We start from the raw sequence: 22,875 nt of genomic DNA on the forward strand, positions 1-22,875 counted from the left end.
CGGTGGCCACGTGCTGCACCATTACCTCTCAGTACCTGCGGATGTCATCTGTGTCATCACCTGGTGGCACTGAGCATCAGCAGCTTCTGTTGCTTCTGTCCCTTTCTGAAACCAAATAGGTCAGTAACCCTCAGCTGTAACAGCAGCACAGGGTGTTACGCTGTGAAACAAAAAAGCTACTTCAACAGAAGCACTCCAAAGGAAAATAACTCTAGTACAGAAACATTATTTAAAAAAAAAAATCTAAAGTAGCTTCACAGTACTTCCTTCAAGATTTAGTAGAGTCATTTGGTTGGCCTGCAGCAACCACCCAGGCCAAGGGCACACACAGCTGTTGAAGCCTGCTAGCACAAGTTACAGTTTCTGAAATATTCTTTCTGGAGTTCAGAATTGCAGAGATACCATCAGAACCGCCCTTAACAAACCCCTGGCAGGGACCTCATCGCAGTTGTTCATTCAATGATACACCCGTACGATCACGCCAGGAGAAAAAGCTCCGATTGCAGTGCTATTGCTTCAGTACTCACTTGCCTACCTTGCTGCTGGAACAGCTTCTTTTAACACACAAATCCAACTGCAGGAAGACATTGCCTTCTCTCCCCTTTCTCAGTCTATTAAAAAAAATATATTATTTGGATTATTCTTTCTAAACAAACTTCCACATTCTCTAAAGAAAAAATGTCAAACTGCTATTAGCATGGCTCTAGCTTAGAGCAATCCAACTGCTCACCAGACCGAGAGGCCCGTGGCAGCTCAAAGATAAAACTTACTTGACCAACCCTCATTTTTATTGCGCCACCCGAGCGCTCTCCCTTCTCCCTGTTTTTGCAGACTGCCGTGTTTCCTAAACCCCAGCAGCAACCAAAGGGAAACAGCAGCTGCCACATCTCCGAGCCCGCCGCGGGTGATGCTCCCCAGCACCGCGGGGGCGGGCAGGAACACCGAACCGAGCCCTGCTGCTGCTCGCGTGGGAGAGCGCCCCAAGACTGGAAGGGATTAAAATTCTGTGCAAGCCCCTCACCTAAGTGGCTTAGGAAATTCCCAAGTCAGTGATTTAATACAGAGGCTTCTGAATAATTACTAAAAAAAAAAAGCTATCTCATTGCAGTTCAGCCCAGCTGTGCCTCCCCACCCAGCCGGGACCCGGTGCTTGGGCACAGCGCGATGCCCATGTCCCGCCTCACACCCAGAGCCCTGCACCGAAGCTTTCCTCATGCCCGCTCCGAAGCGTTTACATTTCACTCTCAGCCTTCCCGGGAAGCGTTAGCGCAGAAACGTCTCCCAGACACGTTCCTTGGAACAAAGCAATGCCCACACCTTGGCAACACCCGCTCAGCCTTCCCAGCGCCTCCTCCATCGCCGTTTTCTATCCGCGACTCGGAAGAGGCACCGGGCCATGCCAAGGCACTCACAATTCCGCATAACCTGCCAGGTGTCCCAAGGGCACCGACTGGTGGGGGCTTGAATGCCACACCGAAGGGACCACCAGCTGAGGTATGTGGCACAGAGCCACCTCCTCGCCCTTGTACCGGGTTACAGAGCAGCTGGCTGCTTCTCTCATGGCTGTTTACACGTCGAACACTGCGTTAAAGCCACTTGGTGCTGTGCCCCATTCTAGAGACTTCCCCAGCAGCAAGGGACCACTGAAAGCAAGCTGCTCCACAGCAGGGCCGTGCTCGACTAAGGCCATATGTTTGTTAGAAAGGTTAACAACCAGCCGCACGTGACACAGAGGATGGACTGGAACTGAACAAACGCATATTTAGGATTAGCAGAAATCTGTTCCCTGAAATGCAAATAAGAAAACCCAGGAACACTATGAAGGATTATCGTCATCGTTTTTTTTTAAGCAGTGAATCAGCTGCATGAGAATCAAGGTAAGAGAGCAACCAAAGAAACATTTTCCAAATATTAAGCTAGCTGTCAAGCAGCTCCCAGAAGCTGTTTGATTGAAGCCCAAGACAGCAGCAGCCACGGCTGCCGCCAGCGCTGCCCTGTGCTGTGCCACACACCCGCCCGCCGGCACCAAGCGCTGGGGAAGGCCAGGCTGGATGGAGCCGCCTGGGGCCCAAACCCTTCCCGGCGCCACGAGGGGCAGGGCGCAGCTCCGGTAAGAGCTGCCGAGATACCCAAAAGCAGCGGAGGGACCTCGGCCGCGCGAGGGCACGGCTGGCCTGCCCGAGGCCCGGCGACAGGCCGCTCCCCACGCGTGGCACCGCCAGCTCGGCCCAGCCGCGAGCAGGGAGGAGCGGAACGCGGCCAAGCGCGCTCCAGAGCGAGGGGGGCCTGGGGCAGTTCCTTCAGCCCCGCGCTGCGCGCGCCCAAGGCCTCTGCTTCTACCAGCACCTCAGAAGTGCTGGAGGCAGACGCCGGCTGAAGCCCCACACCACAGCTGCGGCCACAGCCCTGCCCCACCTACCAGCCTTTCCTCCTGCTGCAAGAGGGAGGCCAAGCAAGAAACCGGCTCCCGCTACCGCCTCCCCTCTCCCTCTCGAAGGAGGGGATCAGCAGCGAGACCACTCACCCTTTTCCACAAGGGCTGGACACAGTCTTCGATCCCTTCAGCAAAGATCCCGGGGGGAAGCCATCGCACCCGCGCTGGGAGATGAGGCCAGGAGCTGCTGCAGAGCTTCACGTGGCCACGCCAGCCCAGGAGACGCCGCACGCGCTGCCAGCACACACTCACCGCTGCACCCCGGAGCAGGCACTCACAGCCTCCTGCCCCGCAGGATTCCCCTCCCGCCAACGGAGGTGGGCCAGACAGCTTCCGTGGCTGGCAACATGGCATAAAAATGGCACGCTGTGCTCTGGAGGACTGAAAAGTTAAGCTTCAAACCCCTGTTTTACAATGGCAGCAGCTCCCCAAGGCCGCTGAATGAGGAGGACCGGAGCGGAGAAGCACTCCGTGCCCATTACTGGTGCCTTCGCTCACACAGGAGAGCGGCCACACACACACGCACGTACTTGCGCACGCGCACGCTCTCTGGCACCGTTATTGGCTCTCCAGGAACAGCTGCGGCACTAAGCAGCTGCTCCAGAAGGCTGGTGCTTCCTTTGGCTTTCCCATGGTGGCTAAGGAAGAGAGGGAAGGACAGAAAGTCTGTCTGCGCACGCTGTCACCGAACTGAGAACGTAACAGAGAGAATCGCTTGCCTTCTCCCGCGATCGTGCACACGTTTTTCCTTTTCTATACTGATACGTGTACAAATTACCAAAGGGTTACAGCTACCTGCCATCCAAATCCTGTTCTCACAAAACAACTAACTTTAGCATGCAAGACAAAGAATGCAAAAACCATGTGAGAAAAAACCATCTTTAATTCAGAGGTAAAATGTTCCTACTGTAGGAAAGGATACACAAACCAAAAGTGCCAATTCACAATTTTGCGCTCTCCTCAAAGTTTTTGATCTGAAGGCAGGACTTAACAGTTTATATTACATATCTTTTTCTAAAAAATACTTAGGAGTAAGAGCAAAGCTCTTGGAAGTCCAAAGCCTTTTCCCACTCCTTCCTTCCAAAGAGGCAGGAATGGGAGAAAAGAGAAACCGCCATTTAAAAATGTCAAATCCATTATTTGCACAGGTTTATTTTGAGGTTTGCAGTGGAACATTTTGCTCCAACAAGCCGTCAGCATCAGCAAGAAAGCAACATTTAGTTTGATGTTATCTTGCTGGCGCTGGTTTGTAGCACTGCTACAATGCTTCCCCCAACAGCAGCCACCGTTTCAAGGCTCAGACAGCAAAACGTCCTACACCAAGTCTGTCGGCTTTACCCTAGTTACTGATGCATCAAAGCACCAGGTTGTGAGGAGCTTCCCTGGGGATGCCGTGGCTATACGGATGCAAGTGGAAACACACAGAATTATTCTAGTAACAATTTTGCAGTTGTCTGAAAAGGTATCAGCAGCTACCGTCAGCGCCACTAAAGGCTGCAGCCTTACTCTAGATTTCCCCATCCATTTTTAAACACCACTGCCTTAACACATCATCTTCTCAGCCTCCCAACAAAGTCGGATTGAACTCTGAGCTAGAGGAGATAGATTTGTATCGAAGACAGCACAAACTGAGCCTACTTGGAGTTAACTGCCCTACAAAATCATACCGAGTCACATACATGTCACTCACCGACTGACTCAGCCTAGGCCAAAACGTCCTTGGGAAAGATCTGCACTCAACCACCGCTTAACACAACACAGTTTGCAGTAAAACACCACAGTGCATTTAAAGCCATTAAATATGTTTATGTCTGCTGTACTAATTCACATGACCAGAGTGTGCCAGAGCCTTCAGTTTACCTAGGCCCACACCTCACGCACACAGAGGCAGCAAAAGCTTTCAGAGAGCCGAAGGCAACAGCTCAGTTGCAAATACCTTGTTCACAAGCACCCACTTGGTAATTTATGCCCTTACTTTTAACCTCAAATTTGTTTAGGAAGGAGCCACTCTAAATTACATTTCTCTTATTACACCAAGTACAAATGGATACACTAAGGTTTAGAAAGCACATTTTAGCATTAGTCAAGGACCCAGGTCCTGTAACAGACACCATGTAAGATGAGGGGAGGTAAAAAGAGGAAAGAGTAGCCCCAAGAAATGCACCTTTGGATGCACGCACATCTCTGCCTTAAAGAGGATCCTCGCTCACCACGTACCCTCTGCTTTCTTCTGGCTACAGAGGCATTCCAGCAGTACTAGGGACACCCCAGGCAGCCCCAGGAAACCACTGCATCTCAAAGGCAGAACCTTTAAAAGGCTGAAGGCAACATCATGCAGTAAGATTTCAGCATTACCTAAAACAAAGTAATTTATACAATATTACATGCTGCACAGAAACCATTCAAGTCATCCTTCACAGTACAATAAATTAATCATTTAGTATATGGTAGCATGTTCCTTGGGAAGTCTTTGTGTATTTCTTTAAGAGCCAAGAGGTTCTTCTCAAAGGGAAGAGGGAAACATTGTTACGGGACAAGTGGATTTAGCTTGTCAGGTAGAAACAAAAGAGAAAAAAACCCTCAAAACCCAGGACATGCACCACACTGCTCCCCCATCCTCCCCAAACACCACTTCAAATACTACCCCATGACAACAGCAGGCTCTGCACTAATGCCAACATTACAGGTACGAGGAGCTAAAGAAAAAGCAGCCCAGCTGTAAAAGGGTTAACATTACAGGTTTTGATAGGAAAATCCTATTAGGGCAGAATAAGGCGTCATGCTAGGCTACGACATTAGGAAGACTCTTGTGAAAAGCAACAGATTCTGTCCCAAGCTCACACACGATTTTGAAAGATCTTCCCATGAGTGGAACACCACTATTTAACCAGCCTCTTTGGCACCTAACGTCCTGCTGGCTGCTAACACCCTGAACACACTTGCAGGCAAGTACGCGTGTAGCCAGGTGCTTCCACCCTTTGCTAAATGCCTACAATATAGACAAACAGAGGGACAAAAGCTAGATCATGGTTTCTTTTTATTTTAAGATGTCACTACTAACACACATTAGTCAAGCTATCCTAAGTAACCCCCCCTAGATACCTAGGGAATCTAAAATCTTCTAAGATTTTATTAGCTCAAGAGACCACCGTTAAAAGCTTTATTTTTAGTGTTTATGTAATAAAAGTCTAACAAGCCTGACATTCTGCATTCGCCCTGTCAGACTAATGTGCGCTTTAGTGACAATATCTGTTTACAAATCAATACTACATCATACATCATCCCCACCTTTATCTCTGGAAAGTGCTAAATGGAGTCAATGGACCAACTATTTACAATTTCAAATCCTAATATATTTACAATAGAAACCAAAAGTATTTAAAACCATTAAATATAGTGTTTAACTCTGCTATATTAGTTTACATGAACACAGCTTACCTCTGGCATCATATTTCCAATACTAATATTTCTGCCAGTAATTTTAGATTTTTAAAAAAATTGCTATTCCTGGAGGGAAAAAATAAAAGCTTAAAAACCAACCCAAAACCTCCAGGCATTTCAGAGCCCTGAGGAATTACCCACCCTAAACAGTCTTCAGGTAGAAGTACTGCAGTGTTCGAGAGACTTCCAAACTCCAGGCAAGCCTTTAAAACCTAATGCATATGTAAAACATTAAGAGTCAGTAATCCCTTGAACAGGTTTACTGGAGTCACTGCTACCATTCTGTTTTTACTAATCCGTAGTCAAGAAGGAAACTGCTGCTTCACTGTTTCTCCCTCCATTACATTCCCTCCGCCCACAGAAAGTGTTTTGTGCACCATCGTCCGGAAGAGCTAAGTAGGCATCGTCTTCTCTTCTTTGCTGAAAGGCTGCACGGAGCCAGGCTTTACCCACGACAGGCCAGAAACGTGCATGCTTTTGCAGTGCTGATCGTCTGGCTTCTTCTAGGTGGAAGAAAGTCACAGTCAGAATCATTCGGTACCCCAACCCCCCCCCAAGTCCCACCCCATCCATTTTCTCTTTGGCACGTACAAGCATAGAAGAGGCTAGCATCGCTTCCCCTCCTCAGAGGGGAACAGCCAAGCGAGCGCTGCTTTCATTTCTGGGAATGTGTGGGGTGTCTGTAGAAACACCCTGATGTTACAGGACAGTTTTACCGACTTAGTCCTTGTACTGCCGCCCTATCATACCATGAAGATTAAAAGATACTTTTTGAATAGTGCCTCTTGCTTGAAGGCCATGGCCCAGCACCACTGCACTGCTCTTTGCCCAACTGCTCGGTTCTACAGAGAGCAGCACCGACCCAAATCCAAACACTTCTGTCGTTAACCTGAAGTTAGAACCATTGCATAGTACCTTGTGACGCTGGGCACCCTGGGGAGGAGCACTCCACCGCCCTGAAGGCTTCCGAACACACATTAACATGGCAAAGCAGCAGCTATATATATATATACACACACAGCTGCTATACCATGGAGTTTCCAAATGCCTTCCCAGGATGGCTCTTCCGAGTATTTATTGCAGTTAAATGCTTCAACAGTAACTATTCCTACCCAACACAATGCAACAAACATTCAAGACAGACTACTGAGATTTCGAAGACAAATAAGTCTTCAAGCTGAGGAAGAAAGATGCAACTTCAAGCATCTGTAGGTTTAAAGTAGTTTAAGATGAGTCAATTGGATACATACTCTAGCAGGTCAAAAACAGAATAGCTTGCAGGTGTTTTTTTGCATACCAGGAACTAGCCCTGCCTCCATGCTGCTATGGGCTCATCCGAGCACCTCCACACCGAGCACAGCAAACCTGGAATGACGCATCAGGTTCTCGAAAGCGGTAATTACGTGAGTAGACTTTGTCACACTACGGCAAGCCCTTTGCCTAACAAAGTAAACTAAGCCAGCAAGAAAACTGAACCTGCACTTCCTCTGCCCCTCCCCACGTTTTGAGTAAAAGGTGTAAAAATGCTGACACAACTGCCATACCACATCAGAAAACGGCAAACAAGAGGGACCAGTTAAGCCTGAGCCTGGCAGAGTAGCTCCTGCACACGGGAGACCGTCTAGCAGAAGCCAAGTGCTCAGCAGGGCACCGGGACACTCGCAGCCTTCCCAGGGCTACAGCTCTAGAATAGCCCAGCCGTTTCCCAAGGCACAGGAATTACACAGGTAATAAACAAGGACCCAGGGCTGCAATAGGGGCAGACAGGACACAGGATTAGGAAACTTCCTTTTACGGGGAAGGAAGAGAAAGTTCTCAGCTGCACTGAGATTTTGGAACAAATCTAAGGCACAGGAGTTGGGCCGTTCTTGCTACCAACGAACTACTCAGGCACTAAAGTACCACACGTGCAATAGTTCCTGAAGACACCAGCATTCACTTAAAGAAATTAACATGCACCTCCAAAGAAAAAAAGACAAAAGAAAAGTCACTGTTTGCTATCAATCTCCAAGACATCATACCCCTTTCATTTCAAGCACCTCAACCTGTTCTTTTTCTTTAGGTCTTTGATTTAAAAGGTAAGAAGGAGGTAGAGAATGGAGAAGAGGAAGGGGGGAGAAGTCAAAAGGATTTCTTAAAGTTATTGTAAGAACGTCAAGAACCTGATCAAAATGTTTTTCTGTGCACTCTAAGGCTGGAAAAAGGCCACCTCACCTCTAGCCCTGACTCTGGCAGTTGGGAACATTGCTACACTGAGTTTACGAGCAGCACATTTTATTAAAATAAATGTAAAAATCTCATCCATGCCAGAAGACATGCAAAAACATGAGTTAAAAGCTTGCAGCAAGGAAGACTGAGGTTTGGACTAACAAAAAAAAACCCCAAACAATTAATAAAAAAAAAGCATCAAACCACACCACAGCTCTAGAGCAAGGAGCCCAAGTCACTAACTAAACCACGTAGAGGGCATTTCCTTGCATGTCAGGCAAAGGTACCAGCCACAATTTCAGAATCTTTAGGCACTGCAGGTGGAGTGGCTTGTCATGCCACTCAGTGCAGGCTCAGAATTGGTGTGACAGCTCTTCTCAAGGGCAAAGAAATAATTTCAAGAAAAAAAACCCAACAACAACCACCACCCCCCAACAGCAAAGGTGTTGCTCAGGTGAAAGCTGTACGAACCAATACATCCTTGCTGTGTCAGTAAGAGTGCTTTGTGTCAGTAGTAACTCTAAGCACCCTTCAATTAGCCGACGTCTTCATTAGACATCAGTAGCATTGGAGAGGTGAGCAAGGTACTCTGCTTGTGCTCCGGTTCAGTTGTGAAAGATCTCACAGCAGAAGAGAACAAAGAAGCTGGGGGCTGCCAGGTTATGCAGAAGCGGTAATGGCCATGACAAGTGCAGGACAAGCTGTTAAGACTGTCAGCAAATCTCTTCTCTCCCCTTATTCCTTCCCTTCCATCCCTAAACAAAACACATCTGCCAAGTGTGCCAACAATTGTACGGACAAAGCTTTCAAGCTAGCCAAATGATTAACTGCTTAACACACTGAAGTTAGAACAGTGACATAACTGCTTAGTTAGGAGACCGAATCTGTTCCAGCACGCCAGCTGATCCAAAAGAGGGGCAGAATAAGGTCTGTCTCGTACTCATTCATCACAAACAGGCAGAGAACCTTTTTTCCCTTATCAGGCAATAAACCCTTCCTACAGTGAGGATCTCGACCTTGTGCATACCTTCTGAGTCAACATCTTCTCTCTAGCTTCATCATGTATAGCTGGATTCCACGGAGAAAAACTATGGAGAAAGTAGAGTTATCTCTCACTTTGTATTTTTGCAAACTGCAGCATCATGTAGAAAGCAGAAGTTTCCCTTGGGTTAGTTTGCTGAATTTCAAGTAAACTACAGGTCTGAGTTTTCAGTGTTAAAACATACACTTAAGAATTAAATTTACATTGTCATGGATCTTTACAACAAAAAGTATTTAGGTTTTAGTTCTTGTTTGCAATGAGAACCAGCAATTCAGCAGGTGCTATGTGAAATATGACTCATATTCACCATGGAGCTGACTGCTCCATCCCCCATGCAGTCAAGGTCAGAAGTATTTAAAAAGTATGACCGAAGCCACAGTAATGCAAACAGAGTTCAGGAAAGCCCAAAGCAGCATTTACTCCATGGGTACCTCCAAGAGAGGTGGGGTGTTCTGGGCTTTTTTTTGTTGTTGTTGTTCGGGGGTTAGTTGACAGTTTAAGTCTTGGTTGCTTAGTGAAAAAAACCAGCAAACACAAGCATCTGATTATATTTAAGATTCACTCAACTCAAAACAGACAGAAATGAGGGTAGGAGTATTCAAAATATTGCTATACATGTATGAAAAAACAGGTCAGAACTTGGCAGAAAAAGGCTTCAAACCAACAACTATACCAAAACCTGTTGTTGAACCATTAGGGCATGGTGAATTTGCTCATGGGACTTACATGATTGCATAGGGATCCTCTATTTTGGGCTGATCAAATAAATGACTGCTGCATAGTTTGACACTGTCCACCACTTTACTTTTGAACAGTTGAATATCTTTTTCATACCTGCAAGAGAGAAGCAACGTTAAGCATTTGCAAGGAGGCACAGGTTTGCTCTAGAAGCACAGATAGGCTTGTCAAAGCCTCAACTTGAGTTCCTAGTGCAACCAACTGTTGAGGTAGAGACCACGAACTCATAAGCTATTTAATAAACCTCTTGTTTCTGCAAGTCTATGCAAAAATCTTTAAAGAGACCATGTCTGTATGCACTGAAGATACTTACAGCACTGCAGCCTCAGGATTCTGAGGACTAGTTGTATCAATCTTGTAGAAGACTCTGCGAGCATACATTAACACTTGCCAAATGTGATTATGATTTCGCCTAAAAAGACAAAAAAAACATGCAATGAGGAATGGAACAAACTTCTTTCCAATTATACATCAATATGTTACCACTAACCTCCATTTTGCAAATGCTCTTTTCACATCCAGTTCACCAGATAAAGGATCTACTAGTGGATGGAAGACGGGCAGATCAAAAACCAAGCGCTGCATTAGAAAAAAGTAATTTATTATGCTAAAATCACTGGGTGAAGGTCAGTCAGATGTTGCTTCCAAATACTAATTGTTTCTGTGTGAAAAGAAAGCAACTTGAAGTGATTTATACCAACTGTGAAACTGTAACCCAACACACCCATGTTACATGCAGGGTCTTGTCCTCTCTCACATGCTTATCACCAAATCAGGAAACTAATCCAGCTAACTGCACAGGCACTGGTGCCAACACAGGTAATAATATGAGATAAGATCAGATTAAAGGAGTTTTTCTGGTTTAGCTATTTGTGACTGAAAGCTTTTTACATACTTGAGCTACAGTCAATACTTTTTTTATCCTACACATTTGCAAGTAAACTGCGCAGTGACATCGCAGTGTCTTCAGTTCCGTACAGCTAGCTTCCTCTCGTGTCCGTGCATTCTTCCAAAAGAAAACTTAGTTTAGACAGGAAGGCTTTAAAGCCCTATTCCAGCAGGAGAATGATGGCTGTACCAGAAGTACTAAAGTCTAATCTTCAAAAGAAACTGTTTCTTACTAGTTCTGTCCTTTTAAAGATGATAGCTTTACACAAAACTTGACACCACGCAGACAGCTTCCTGACATAGCAACTTGTTCTCAGCTACAGCAGTTACACACACATCTCCCAATCCTCCCCTTAAAGGAATTTGGCCAAGGGAGCCAGCTGCTCTGCTCTGGAGAGTCAGATTGGCACAATATTATTTTATTTTTATTTTTTAACTGATGTAATAACTCTAGATACTTTTCCTTAGAGAAAAAAGAGAAAGCAGAGATAGAAAGTAACACCACACCATCTATCTCCTTCTCCCTTTGTTTCACCAACATTATCCTCAAGGTTTTTTAGTTCTTTGTTTCAACGTAATTTAGAAGACAAACAGGCAAAAAATCCTTCAGCACCACAGCCGGCGTGCCCAGATTTTATGTTCCATTCTATCACTACTCAGAATTCTGATACTTCTTCAAGTGTTTCAGCATTGACCACCTTGCTGAGGAAGTAGCAGATCAAGAGTTGAGGTAAAGAACTGGTTGATTACTTAATACTCTAATGCATCTAACCTCAGGAAGTTCACTCTACACCAGTCTCAGTAATCAGAGTAACAGGATTCCTCCACAGATATTAGGAAATATGTATAAGGTATCACAAATGAGTGCAGCCAACTGAATAAACTTAGTTCAAGGAAATGAGAAGCTAGTCAGTGTATCAGCTTTAACAGAAAGTCATACCTAAAACACCAGGAAAAAAGAAAAACCCAAGACACACATAACCACTTACCGGGCAGTCTCCATCTGGGTAATTATCAGGAATATAAACAGTAAACTTAAACACACCATCCTGGTAGAGCCCATGTCTTATGAATATTACACCAAACCACACTGCAAGGGAAAAAAGTTTGCTTGAGTGAAAGATTTTTTTACCAAAAAAAAAAAAAATCTACATACATAAAAATCTTAAAAGTTTAAACTTACTTAACGCCGATCGGTAAGATGGCTGCACGTAGACACCTGGCAATTTCTGCTTTACAACCAAGGTACTGCAATTAAAATCAGTATTTAGAATAGCCCCACAACAACACTAAGCCTACAGCAAGCTGACAACAGTAAACCCAGAACTTACTAACAATAGCTTAACTGGGGACTTCTTCCACGAACTTACACTCAATTGCCAAGGGCAGATTGCTCACAGAAGGAGACTGAAGAAAACCGGCGAAAGCGTATTCTTTTACTCTTGCTATTCCCACCCCTCCGCTTAGAGTTACTAACATAAAACATTTTTTCTCCTGATAAAACTGTAAGTAGAGAAGTAGAAATAAATTCTTCCCCAGTCAACCCATTTAGTTCATGTCAGTATCAAAATTTCCACTTTTCTACTGAATCCTCAGTTTCAAAGTAAAGAAGGAAAAAAGAAATGTAACTAATTTTGAAAGCGGATCTGCAGTCAGTTGTAGTTAATTCTGGAACGTGACCAAACTTTAACTTCAATTTTAAACAAGCAGTCTTTCAGTTTCAGATGAGATTATGCTGCAGGTCAAACAAATTACACTGGCAACTGACAAAACACAGTAACAGAGAATAAAAAGGACAGTCAAGTAGCAAGGTATATTACAGATCTGGATCGAGCAACCTCAGGCATCTCATTAACAGGATGGACCAAGCCATTTTCTCAAACTTGCACTTATTTGCCATTTCACTTCTTGCACTGATAATGCAGTCACAACCTCCAGCCATCAGTGACTGGTGCACTATGAAAACAGTTTCTACCTCGCCCTTTGCCTTTTAGGTAAGTCCACTGATAATTAACAGTGCTACTGGGGCAAAATGTGCTATTTTCCCCATTTTTCAAACCAATGAGCACAAGAAGTTCCTAGTAAGTTTAACCAGCTGTAGCTGTATGGTATGCAGACACTATTGAACACTATAAGCGATAGACAAAATTATTCACTTTGTAGGTTTTCCAGTTACTTGGCATACAGGTCCATTACATTGAATTCCACATGCCTGCGCAAATACACAATAATCTTCAAGCAAAGTATTAACACAGTTCTCTACTTACAATTGCCATAATATTCATTACTATTTTCTAATAATGAATCTGTTAAACTAGAGGAGTTTACATTAGGGTAACAACATATTTTCGCATGCTACAGAAGAAAAACATCTTTCTTGGACTAAGAAGTCTGTGTCAGTTCCCTGAAAAAAAATAAATTATTGTTTTGAGAGTTCTCACTTTCAGCTGAATGGTTAAACGCAAAAACAGAGTGTTGCATAAGGACTCCAGGGATTTCATTCCAAAAAGCACTACATACTTGAGAATCCAGCATGTCTATTACAGAGGAAGTCCCTTCAGCTTTGTAGCACAAAACAGTTTATGTAACTTTATATAACTAGAAAGTTTTGCAGACAGAGATCTGTATGCTCCCACAGCACTCTACAAACCACTAGATTGGATCAAATGCAACTGATCCAAAGAAAGCCATTTAAAATCACACTAGCTCCTCCCTCATAAGTTTCATGTAAAATATCACTGGTAGACAGGAAAGAATATAGTCTTTCTAATATCCGCTTAAGCTGTATCAGGCGATGTTCAAGTGTTCCATGTAACAACCAAAGGAAGCTCCCACATCCTAACTCCATTAAGACAGTACCATATATTCATAACCATCATCCCACCAGACATCTGCTCGCTACTATTTTAAATATTTGTTTCAAAAATTTGGTATTTCTGACCAAAAAGCTATTAGGATACCTGGTCAGGATGCCTAAACCCAAAATGTGTTCACTTCAAGGCTGAGCAATACAGTGACTAAGAAAACCACATCTAAACGCACTCCTGAAAATCTCATCTCTTTTCCTCTCTCCTTCTACCTCAAGAGATTGAGACTGCTGCTCCAGAAGACTTTTGCGGAACTTCAGTTTTACTCCAAGGACTATGGAGAGACACCACACAAGAATTAGTTTTTTCTCCACTGAAGCGTAAGCCCAGTGACCTAAAAAGAAAGAGGAAAAAAGTGAAAACCTACAATTCTGCAAGGAGGGAATACTCCAAATAAAAAGGCCCATAAGAAGCATGTGTTCCATTTGTCGACTGGGATGACGTGGCAGGTGAAGCAGGCTTGGTTATTGGCACAGCATTCTTTGGAATAGAAGGCAACTGTTTCTTTGCAGAGGCTCGTAGAGGACTGGTTCGCAGCTCTCCACTCAAAGTTTTCTCTTCAGCATCAGGTCTCTGTTAGATTAAAAGAGAACCATGAAATTACAGACCGCATCTCATAAGCATTTAAGATATGAACATATTTTAACACAGGTTTAAACCCAACTTTGCTCATTACAAGCTTGGCCAACGTATCTTGTGTTTCAGTGTTCTATTGCTGCGGGGGTGTCTCTGGATTTTGTTTTTAAACAGACTTTTATTCAGTCAAACCTAGCCTACAAGTACAAAAGTAATCAATGCTGGATAGGAAATCTGCAGATTAGGACAAATACTTAAGGAGGCTTACATTTATTTAGAAACTGGAACCAGATAGCATGTAACATCAGCTTAGAAGTCAATCTATTTCTAGCACACAGTGCATCAAGATAAATCATTTCTACTGACAAGGATCCTCGTGTTCTAGACTTCAAAGAGTCCTTAAAAGTAGCACAGTAAAGCCGAGATGAAATAAGAACTTCCTACAGAAAATTTCACGTTATCGCACTTCCTGCCTGTGCTTAAGACACCAGCATCCCACTTGGAACTGATCATACAGCCCACTCCCACCGCGAGAGAATCACCATTTGACAGTGATACCAAGTTTAAATAGTTTTGCTCCAGGAACATTTTTATGCTTATGTCGTCTTCTATCAAAAAAGAAAAGAAAAACCCAGAAAACTTTTTGACTTAATTGGTCACTGCTAGCAAACACCGTACCATGTACATTCTATAGGTTGCCAGGACAAACCTGCAGGCTGCAGACTTGCGATTAGGCTAGCTGTGGCGTCTAGAGGCATAATTTAAGCTACAGTGTTTTGAAGCACTCGAGACATGGACTAGAAAATACTACCTGTGTCACAAGCATCATCGAAGTTATCTAACTGGCCCTAGCACCGAATACCTAGGAAGTGATTAACCCTAGAACTATGACGCTTTTATCACTGCTACAATCTACAGAAGCAATAGCATTACGGAGGCACAGTTTTGTCAACACTCCCTCCACACGCAGTACCTGGCTGAGCTCTACACAACAGTAAACAAATGACCTAAGAAACAAGCATTGCAACCATTTGGTTTCATTTTTCCTACTTCAGATAAGAAAAAAAAAAAAAAAAAAAAATCAACAAATTCCAGAGTAGACTCCATCCACAGGTACATTGCAGGTAACGCAGCTCAAAGCTAGCTTACACTTTTATTGAAGATGATTCACAGTGCTTGGGATAAACGGCACACTCCAACTTCATTTATAGATCATCTGATGGTCTTTCCCAGAATGGCTACCACCCCTCAAAGCACGTTAACACCTTATGGCATCCATTCATTAAATACCTTGCGCACAGAACTCGTAGACATGCTCCAGAAAGGGTTCATAACGTGTATTCCAAACAAAGGCCTGCAACTTCTCAGTGTCTTCAGAGAGTCCTCGGGTCTCTCTGTTTTACACCCTAAAAATAGACACAATACATAGGCATTTATAACAGATAAACAGGACTAAATATATAAATAGGATTCAGATCCAGTTCTGCAACCAGGCTGACATTTCTGTCACTTCAGAAGAAAATTTATTGTAGTTAAAACTGTCAACAGTTAAAATTGCCAAAGCTGTATTATGTATTAGACTCCAGGACAATATTACAGTGGTCTATGAAACCATTTTTGCACATGAATCCCTGCCTTCTTTCTGCTAGAAAGAGACTCTACATTCTGCATTCCATGTTTTGTCTTGCTAACTGGAAAAAACCAAAACCATCTGTTGGCTCACCACACTCAGGGAAGATCCTCTACACAGAGAAATATGAAGTTATCACTTCACCTTCTCAGTCCAGCACCAGACAGTACCACAGTGTCTGACTCCTGGAGCACAGTTAAGTGCTGCCCCTCGCATATGCTGCTGACTCTGAAAGTTCTGAAGTGCTCCGGTTTGAAAAAAAACCCTGTCATTCCCGGTGAAAGAGATGATCCTCCCATTGAGTTTGCATCACGGATGTGTCATTTTGTTTTCATCTGCATTGGAACACCACCAGGAATAGACAAAGCCGCAGAACACAGAAGCTTCTCTGGAGCTTATTTAATGGTTTCACTACAGGCACTACGGCTTAGAGCTCTTCCGATCAGCAGTTCAATAACAAGGACTTCAGCAGTATTTGGAGTTTCAGTGTGTCACCTACTGAATACATCCTTGGTTTACTCTTCCCCCCCCAAAAGTCTTGCTATTGTTTGTGCAAGAACTCTCGACTACAGCACCTCTTGTCTGGCATAGCCCATTTCCTCCACTCTTTCTTCTCCGGTTCTCTTAGTTTCCCTTCCCCTCCCTAAGGGCCACTCCCCACCCCCCATTTCTGGCTACATTAACTAAGGTTTTGAGACAATCCACTTCATTCAACTTCTTTAACAGGAGGTTGTACAACATTGATGAAGGCAATTCACAGGATAAGAGAGAGAACAGCACAGGCTATTGTGGTCAACACTAAGCTTTTCTGCAGTAAACGGCACTACCTGTTCACCCATTGCTGTGATTAGTTTAGAAAACATGGTGACATTGAGATCAAAAATCTTTCTGAAAGGAAAGTAAGTCAATCCTGTTAAAAAATAAATAAATAAGCCAGACAATTTATCCAAAGCAAGTCTAGCAATAATAATTTTTTAAAAGGATGACTGATAGCAAATTGTAGGTATCCTTCTAGACTATATAGCAGCCAAGCATTCAAAAAATGCAAGCCTCATTCAGAAAAGTGACGAAAATTAAATTACCCCACCCTAAAATCATCTCAAACATTCCACATGATTCCTTCAGATACTTTTTCTCTTCAGACAGCCAGAGAGAGTCTCTCATCATGCCAAGCCACTGAAAACAAAGTCAAGAGATGGCTACTGCACTGAGGCATGCCCTATGATAGCAGGAAGAAAATGTTTTCAATTTTCCCCATCCCCTATGTGGAAAGCTGAGCCAGGCCACAGGGCTATGCCAACGGCCTTTTCTCTTCCATGAAATCCAGCCAGACTAAATAAGAGAGCAAGACGCTGGGCTAAGAAGGTACAAGATATTTTCTTGGGAAACTTCAGTGTAACCAGAGGGTGGAGGAACTGACGCACAAAGAGAGCACCTGAGTGCTAAGGCTTCGACAAGACAGAAAAGTGCTGGAAGCTGAGGTACAGGCTGGAAGACAATTAGCTGGAATCTAGAGCGATTATGGGTTTGGATTTTTTTTTTCTTTGTTTATTTTAGCCTAGTGGCTTTTTAAGACTAGGTAATATAAACTGCATTATTCCTGAAGCAGAGATATGAAATACAGGAGTTAGGCAGTACAAAGAATGATGCATGTACATAAAAAACAGCCTAACCTATTACCAGTAAAACAAGGAACTGATCTAGAAGCTTGATAATTGGTGCTAGAGGAGTTCAGTCACTGACTCCACCTTTCAGAAAGTATGCACCTCAGCAGACTTCCAGCTTTGTTGAAAAGCTTTTCACTACGGGAGATGCCAATTTACAGGCTATTAAGAGCAGTTTATATCTCCATATCAAACACTACTTTAGCTCTCGCTAAACTACAAAAAAACTCCCAGAGACTATCCCATACAGAGATCTTTTATCCAGTTGCTTGCTAGTAAAAAGTCATGCATGATGTTGTCCTAAACTTATTGTTAAACTGTCTCCAGTCTCATTTACCTGTTAAAACACCATTTACGATTAAGAACTAATAACCTTAGAGTACCAGCTTCCCAGAGAAGGGTCATTTAAAAAGCCTTTCAAGACTTTTTGGAGTTTGTTTATTTCTAGTCACACTCACTCCTTCCAGCTACACTATGTGGAACTGGAGAATGGCATCAGTACAGGAAACTTACCTGCAACTGTTCATGTTCTCTAGTGGCTTCACCTCACAATTTACTACCCCACACTGATCAGGAGAATAATGAGGAAAAAAAATCTACTAACAGCACATTTAAGTTAGTTTGTTTATCCTAGCTCTCTCTATGTCAAAGGTCTGCAGCAGACAAAGAGCGAAGTCCCAATGTCATTATGTGCAATTTCTAGGCAGCCTAGTCATTCAGTCTTACACGGGGCTAGAGCATTTTACCATTACAGCATCTTACGGTACTGTAACTATCAAAACCATCAGCCTTCCCAAAAACGCCTATACACTCTCCTCATTTTAGGAAAAGGGAATAAATGCATTAAAAATCATCACCCTGTCTCCCTTTACAGTCATCATTCACAGTGCCTCATCTAAGAAAAGGCTTAACAGTACCGCTCAGTAATACTCTACTAATTTCCACTAGCTCAAGAATAGAAAGTAACAACAACCCTCCTAACCAGTCATCCTCCCATGGGCTTTTTATAGACATCTTTTTCTCTGCTGCAACTAAAAAAAGGCACAACACAAACTTGTGAAGAAACATTATTTCAAACGCTGCTTCGTGGAACAGCCTTCCAACTTCTACACAGAACTGCGTTACTAAGGTCCTATCGCACCTGGGCCAATAAAGCCCCCTGCTGCCAGGCACGGCCCCTGTTGATGTTCACCAGCACTGAGGTACACAATCTATGAGGGCAGTCACAGCAAGTGTAAACTCATGCAGCGCTTCATCACCACTCTGACATGTCAAAAACCAAGCTTACCACTGATGAAAACCAAAATTTTAAGTACTTGGGTTCTGCACCTTTTTTTTTTCTCTACAGTAGTTATTCTCACTAAAGGTTAATTCTATGATTTGTACCTACCGCCATATCATGTGTCATATTTTTCCACTGTCATCAGATTAAATACAACACTAAGTCAATTCAACAAAAACTCTATCTGCCTGGAACGGAGTACTCTAAGTATTTTCTGGAAACAAACAATTCCTCAAGAAAAAGAAACACATATGGACAAATCTATAATAGAAGTATATTTCTATGCATGTGTTTTGATGCATTTTATTCCCTACCTAGAAGGAAAGGGAACCACCCGTACACCTGAGAATAAACAGAGCTGACTAGGCAGAGCACTAGAGAACAATACGTGTTGATTACAACACTACTGCATGGTTGTCCAGCAACTGTAACTGCCAGTTTACGCCAGAACTTATTTCCCCTCAGCACACCTACCCCCGATCTTCTTAGGGCCCAAGGACTTGGCTAGCCCACCCCTTAACCCGCTGGCCAACAGGGGAGTCGCTGAAGGAACAGGCATGCTGACCAGTTGGGCCTGTTCGCCAACCCTTCCTCCGCAGGTGGATTACACCTTTCAGGCCAACACCTGCTGCTATGGCTTCATCTTCTAACGCGCCTCTCAACGAGATCGGCACCAGCCCCTATACACGGGCTGACAGCCCGAAAGGCACCTGCCAAGCTCCAGCGGGCAGCTGGGCACCCGGAGGGGACTGTCAGCTGGGGGCCCGGTGGGTCACAGGAGAAAGAAAAAATAAAAATAAATAGAAACACCTGCGAAGGCCCGAGCCGGGCCAAGTCTCTGCCCGCTCGCGGCGGGACTCCCGACCGAGGCCCGGGCTGCGCCTGGCCCCGCACAGCGACGCCACTCACCAGGGCGGGGAGGGAGGCCCGGCCCCGCTGCCGGGCCCCGGCGGGAAGGGCCGGGGGTGCCTCACACAGCACCGGTGCCCCTCCGGGGGAACGGGCCGCCCGGACCGGCGGACACCCAGCGCGGCGGTGGCAGCCCCTCACGGGGCGAACGAGCGGGCGCCACCCGGCTCCTCACGGCGACAGGTGACGGCCCCGCGGGGCGCACCAACGACCCGCGGCCGGAGCTGTACGCTGCCCTCCCGCGCCGGCGGGCACCGGCTCCCCGCCACCACCGCCGCGCCCGGGAGGGGCGGGCCGGTCCCCGCGCTGCCGCTCGCTCACCCGCGCCGAGGCTCCCGCCGCTCCGCTGCACGCGCGGCCCAGGCCCCGCCGCCGCTCCCCTCTACCCCCGCCACTGCCCCATTTAAAGCCCGCCCCTCACCATCGCACATCCGGACCCGCCTTCCCCTCAGCCAATCACCGCCCGGTTCTTCCGGGAAGGCCCCGCGGGGCGGGGCGCGGGGAGAAATCCAGCCAATCACAGCCACAGTCCTTTCTGCGGCGCAAGAAGGCCGGCGCCTCTCCTGTCAGGGCGCGGGGCGTGCGGCCGCCGAGAGCGCCGCCCTGCGGCTGCGGAGTGGCCCGGGTGCCTGTCCGTCTGGGGCGGGCGGGCCGGCGGTGACGCACCTGCCACTCTCTCAGCGGGAGGAGAGCGCCGGGGCCGGAGCTTAGAGAAACCAGCGTCTCCCATTGGCCTGCGGCGGGAGCGGGGAGACGCGCCATTGGCTTCGGGCCGGGGCGGCCATTAGCCTGCGGCCGGTCCGCAGCTGCCTGGGGGCGCGGGCTGAGGCGGGCTCGGTCGCTGCCGGACGGCGCCTCTCGGGTCGCGGCCGGGGCGGGGTCGCCGCCGCCGGAGTTACGAGTGCGGAGAAAAGGCGGCGAGCCGGGCGCGGCGGGGCCCGTGAGCCGCAGGGCAGCGGGAGCCGCTGAGGGAGCTGCCGGGGCCGCTGAAGGAGCTGCCGGGCGGCGCCCCCTCACATAACACGGGCGCTGCCGCCTCGCACCCGCGCCGCCTCCCTCAGCCACAGACCTTCGCCACGATGTCAGCAGGCTTCTAAAACCGGCATGGCACCCGACAGTTCAGCTGGATTTTTCCCTCCTTTAATTTAATACTACAGATCAGCTTCCGATACTGAGAGGTGTACAGACACACAGTGTTAACTACACAGACACGGACATACACATACAAAGTTTAGCTGCTGAAGAGAAGACATAAAATAAGAACAAAATTGAGGCGTTTCTGTTTGTAATTAGACTACTGCTGAGCGCAGTAGAATTGCAAAAATGCTATAACCAAAACTGAAGCAATTTGTCAAGACTGGGAAAATGGCAACAAAATCCATGCTATCTCAAGTATAAAAAATTAAGAGAAAATTAAAAATCAATTAATACAGGGCAGATTTCTTTTTTTGTTCCTAAACTGTGACCAAAAATCCCATGCTGAGGTTATTCCATTGTCTCAATTACCGCAACCTGCTGCTATCTTCCTCTCCTCACAGTGCCACTTTAAAATCTCCGGTCAGTTAATAACGTTATTATTCTGGCCAAACCACTGTCTCAGTTCCTAAAACCCTTTTGCAATTTCCTGTTCTTCAGTGTCTCAAATGCAAGCTCCTTGCCCGCACCTCTGAAGTGCTGTGCAACTTCCACTTGGGTTCATATCCGAAACGATCTACCTTCTCCCACTACATGCCGTAGCGATCACCTGTTACCTCCTTTTCTTTCTGAATTTCTTTCCTGCTCTATGTATTTTCTTTTTTTCTGCTCTAAATCTTTTCCCACCATCTCTCCTTTGAAGGTTGCGTTTCCAGAAATCTTTTTTACATGGTTACCTTCATCAGCGGGCTTTTCAGACGAAACTGTTCCTTCAAAGTGTCTTGGCTGTATTAGGTCCTGATCCTGCTAAGGCAGGCAAGATGATCATTAAATGCTCATTTACGTGTTATGCAGATATCAGAGATCTCCTACCGCAAAATTCTGTGGCTTGAACAAAGTCTTAGTGTTACTTGAATATACATGTTCAGGATGTTGCAAAACTATGTCACAATCATAGTGTGAATAATATTTTGACTCTGATACCACCAAGGGTTGAGAGGAATACTTTATCAAGCTTTTGAGCCTAGCACTGGCAATCCTCCAAATCGCACTCTGCTTTAGTTTCCTGCTTTGCCAACTACAGAAATAATACTTTGGCAAGAAAGAAGCAAATTTCTGCCTAATACGTATTATTAAATGCTTTTTTTCTGAACCACTGATAAGGAAAACAGTTTTCTATTATTTTTTACTAGAAACACCCGTAATTATTGTACAGATCTATACCACCAGCGTTTATGTGAATCCAGAAACAGTATTTGTTCGCAATCTGGATGGCAAGTCATCACTTAAAATAGTGTCTCTGTGCTCAAATGATGCTAAATGTTTTCCTAAAATATCAGAGCACTCTGGCTTAGGCCCTTGGATTTGTTGCATCATTTTGTCCTGTGATCATGCGAGGAAACGTGATAGCATGGCCTTCAGTAAAATGTGGTGGTAAATCCTTGGACATATGCATAAGCCTCGCTGAGCAGTACTGATCGTACAGCTTGTAGTGTAATAAAACTTACTCCCTCTTTTGCTTCTGAAACCCTAAGACCACCCAAATAGATGTCTGCAGGTGAGCTTTACACATTGGGAAAGTTAGATGAATATATAGTTTACACACTGGTAAATCGAAAATACCAGAATAGCTAGGTCTAAATATAATGACTTTGAAAAGGAATGCAAAAAATTGACCTGCCAGCTGAACTAAAACATAGACGTCTCAAAAAATCATATGGTAGACTATATCCCCTTCTTAGTCATACCAGGTCTGAATGAACTCCACAAAACCTTTGTATTTTGACCGGTATCAGAGGATAACCTGTCTAGAATGCTTTTTGGATATCGCTTACCTTCTGAAAGATTTCTTTCCCTATGGCTTGGTTACTTGTAGAAAACACAGTATGATTAATATGAGTCTAAATAATTTTTAGATACTTTTTTCTCCCCTACCTTTACATATTTTGTACCCATTTTATCGAGAAGTCTAAATACCATAATGAGTTTCATTTCAAACAACGTTTTTAGGCTAGCATAGGAAAAAAACTATTGGCCATGATTTTCCGTAATATGTGCGTTC

General features: G+C 45.1%; 1 protein-coding gene across 5 annotated transcripts; it reads right to left on the reverse strand.

Annotated features, from left to right (window-relative positions):
- Window positions 1-5,454: 5,454 nt before the first annotated feature.
- AKTIP (AKT interacting protein) lies at window positions 5,455-21,677 on the reverse strand. Of its 5 annotated transcripts, none has more exons than XM_080364740.1 (10): window positions 21,551-21,677; window positions 15,485-15,600; window positions 13,986-14,191; window positions 11,935-11,999; window positions 11,741-11,841; window positions 10,354-10,442; window positions 10,177-10,275; window positions 9,852-9,959; window positions 9,111-9,171; window positions 5,455-6,378 (listed from the first exon to the last, which is right to left on the reverse strand). In XM_080364740.1, the coding sequence occupies exons 2-10, from the start codon at window positions 15,524-15,526 to the stop codon at window positions 6,268-6,270; spliced, it is 882 nt and encodes a 293-aa protein (XP_080220866.1). In that variant the 5' UTR covers window positions 15,527-15,600; window positions 21,551-21,677; the 3' UTR covers window positions 5,455-6,267. The 5 variants fall into 5 exon arrangements, with proteins under 5 accessions (XP_080220866.1, XP_080220865.1, XP_080220864.1 ...); XM_080364739.1 differs by lacking the exon at window positions 21,551-21,677 and adding an exon at window positions 20,101-21,505 and having other exon boundaries at window positions 5,455-6,375; XM_080364738.1 differs by lacking the exon at window positions 21,551-21,677 and adding an exon at window positions 20,101-21,503.
- Between the last annotated feature and the right edge of the window lie 1,198 nt (window positions 21,678-22,875).

The sequence above is a fragment of the Falco punctatus genome (genome assembly GCF_963210335.1).
Source record: "Falco punctatus genome assembly, chromosome: 14".
NCBI classification, from domain to species: domain Eukaryota; kingdom Metazoa; phylum Chordata; class Aves; order Falconiformes; family Falconidae; genus Falco; species Falco punctatus.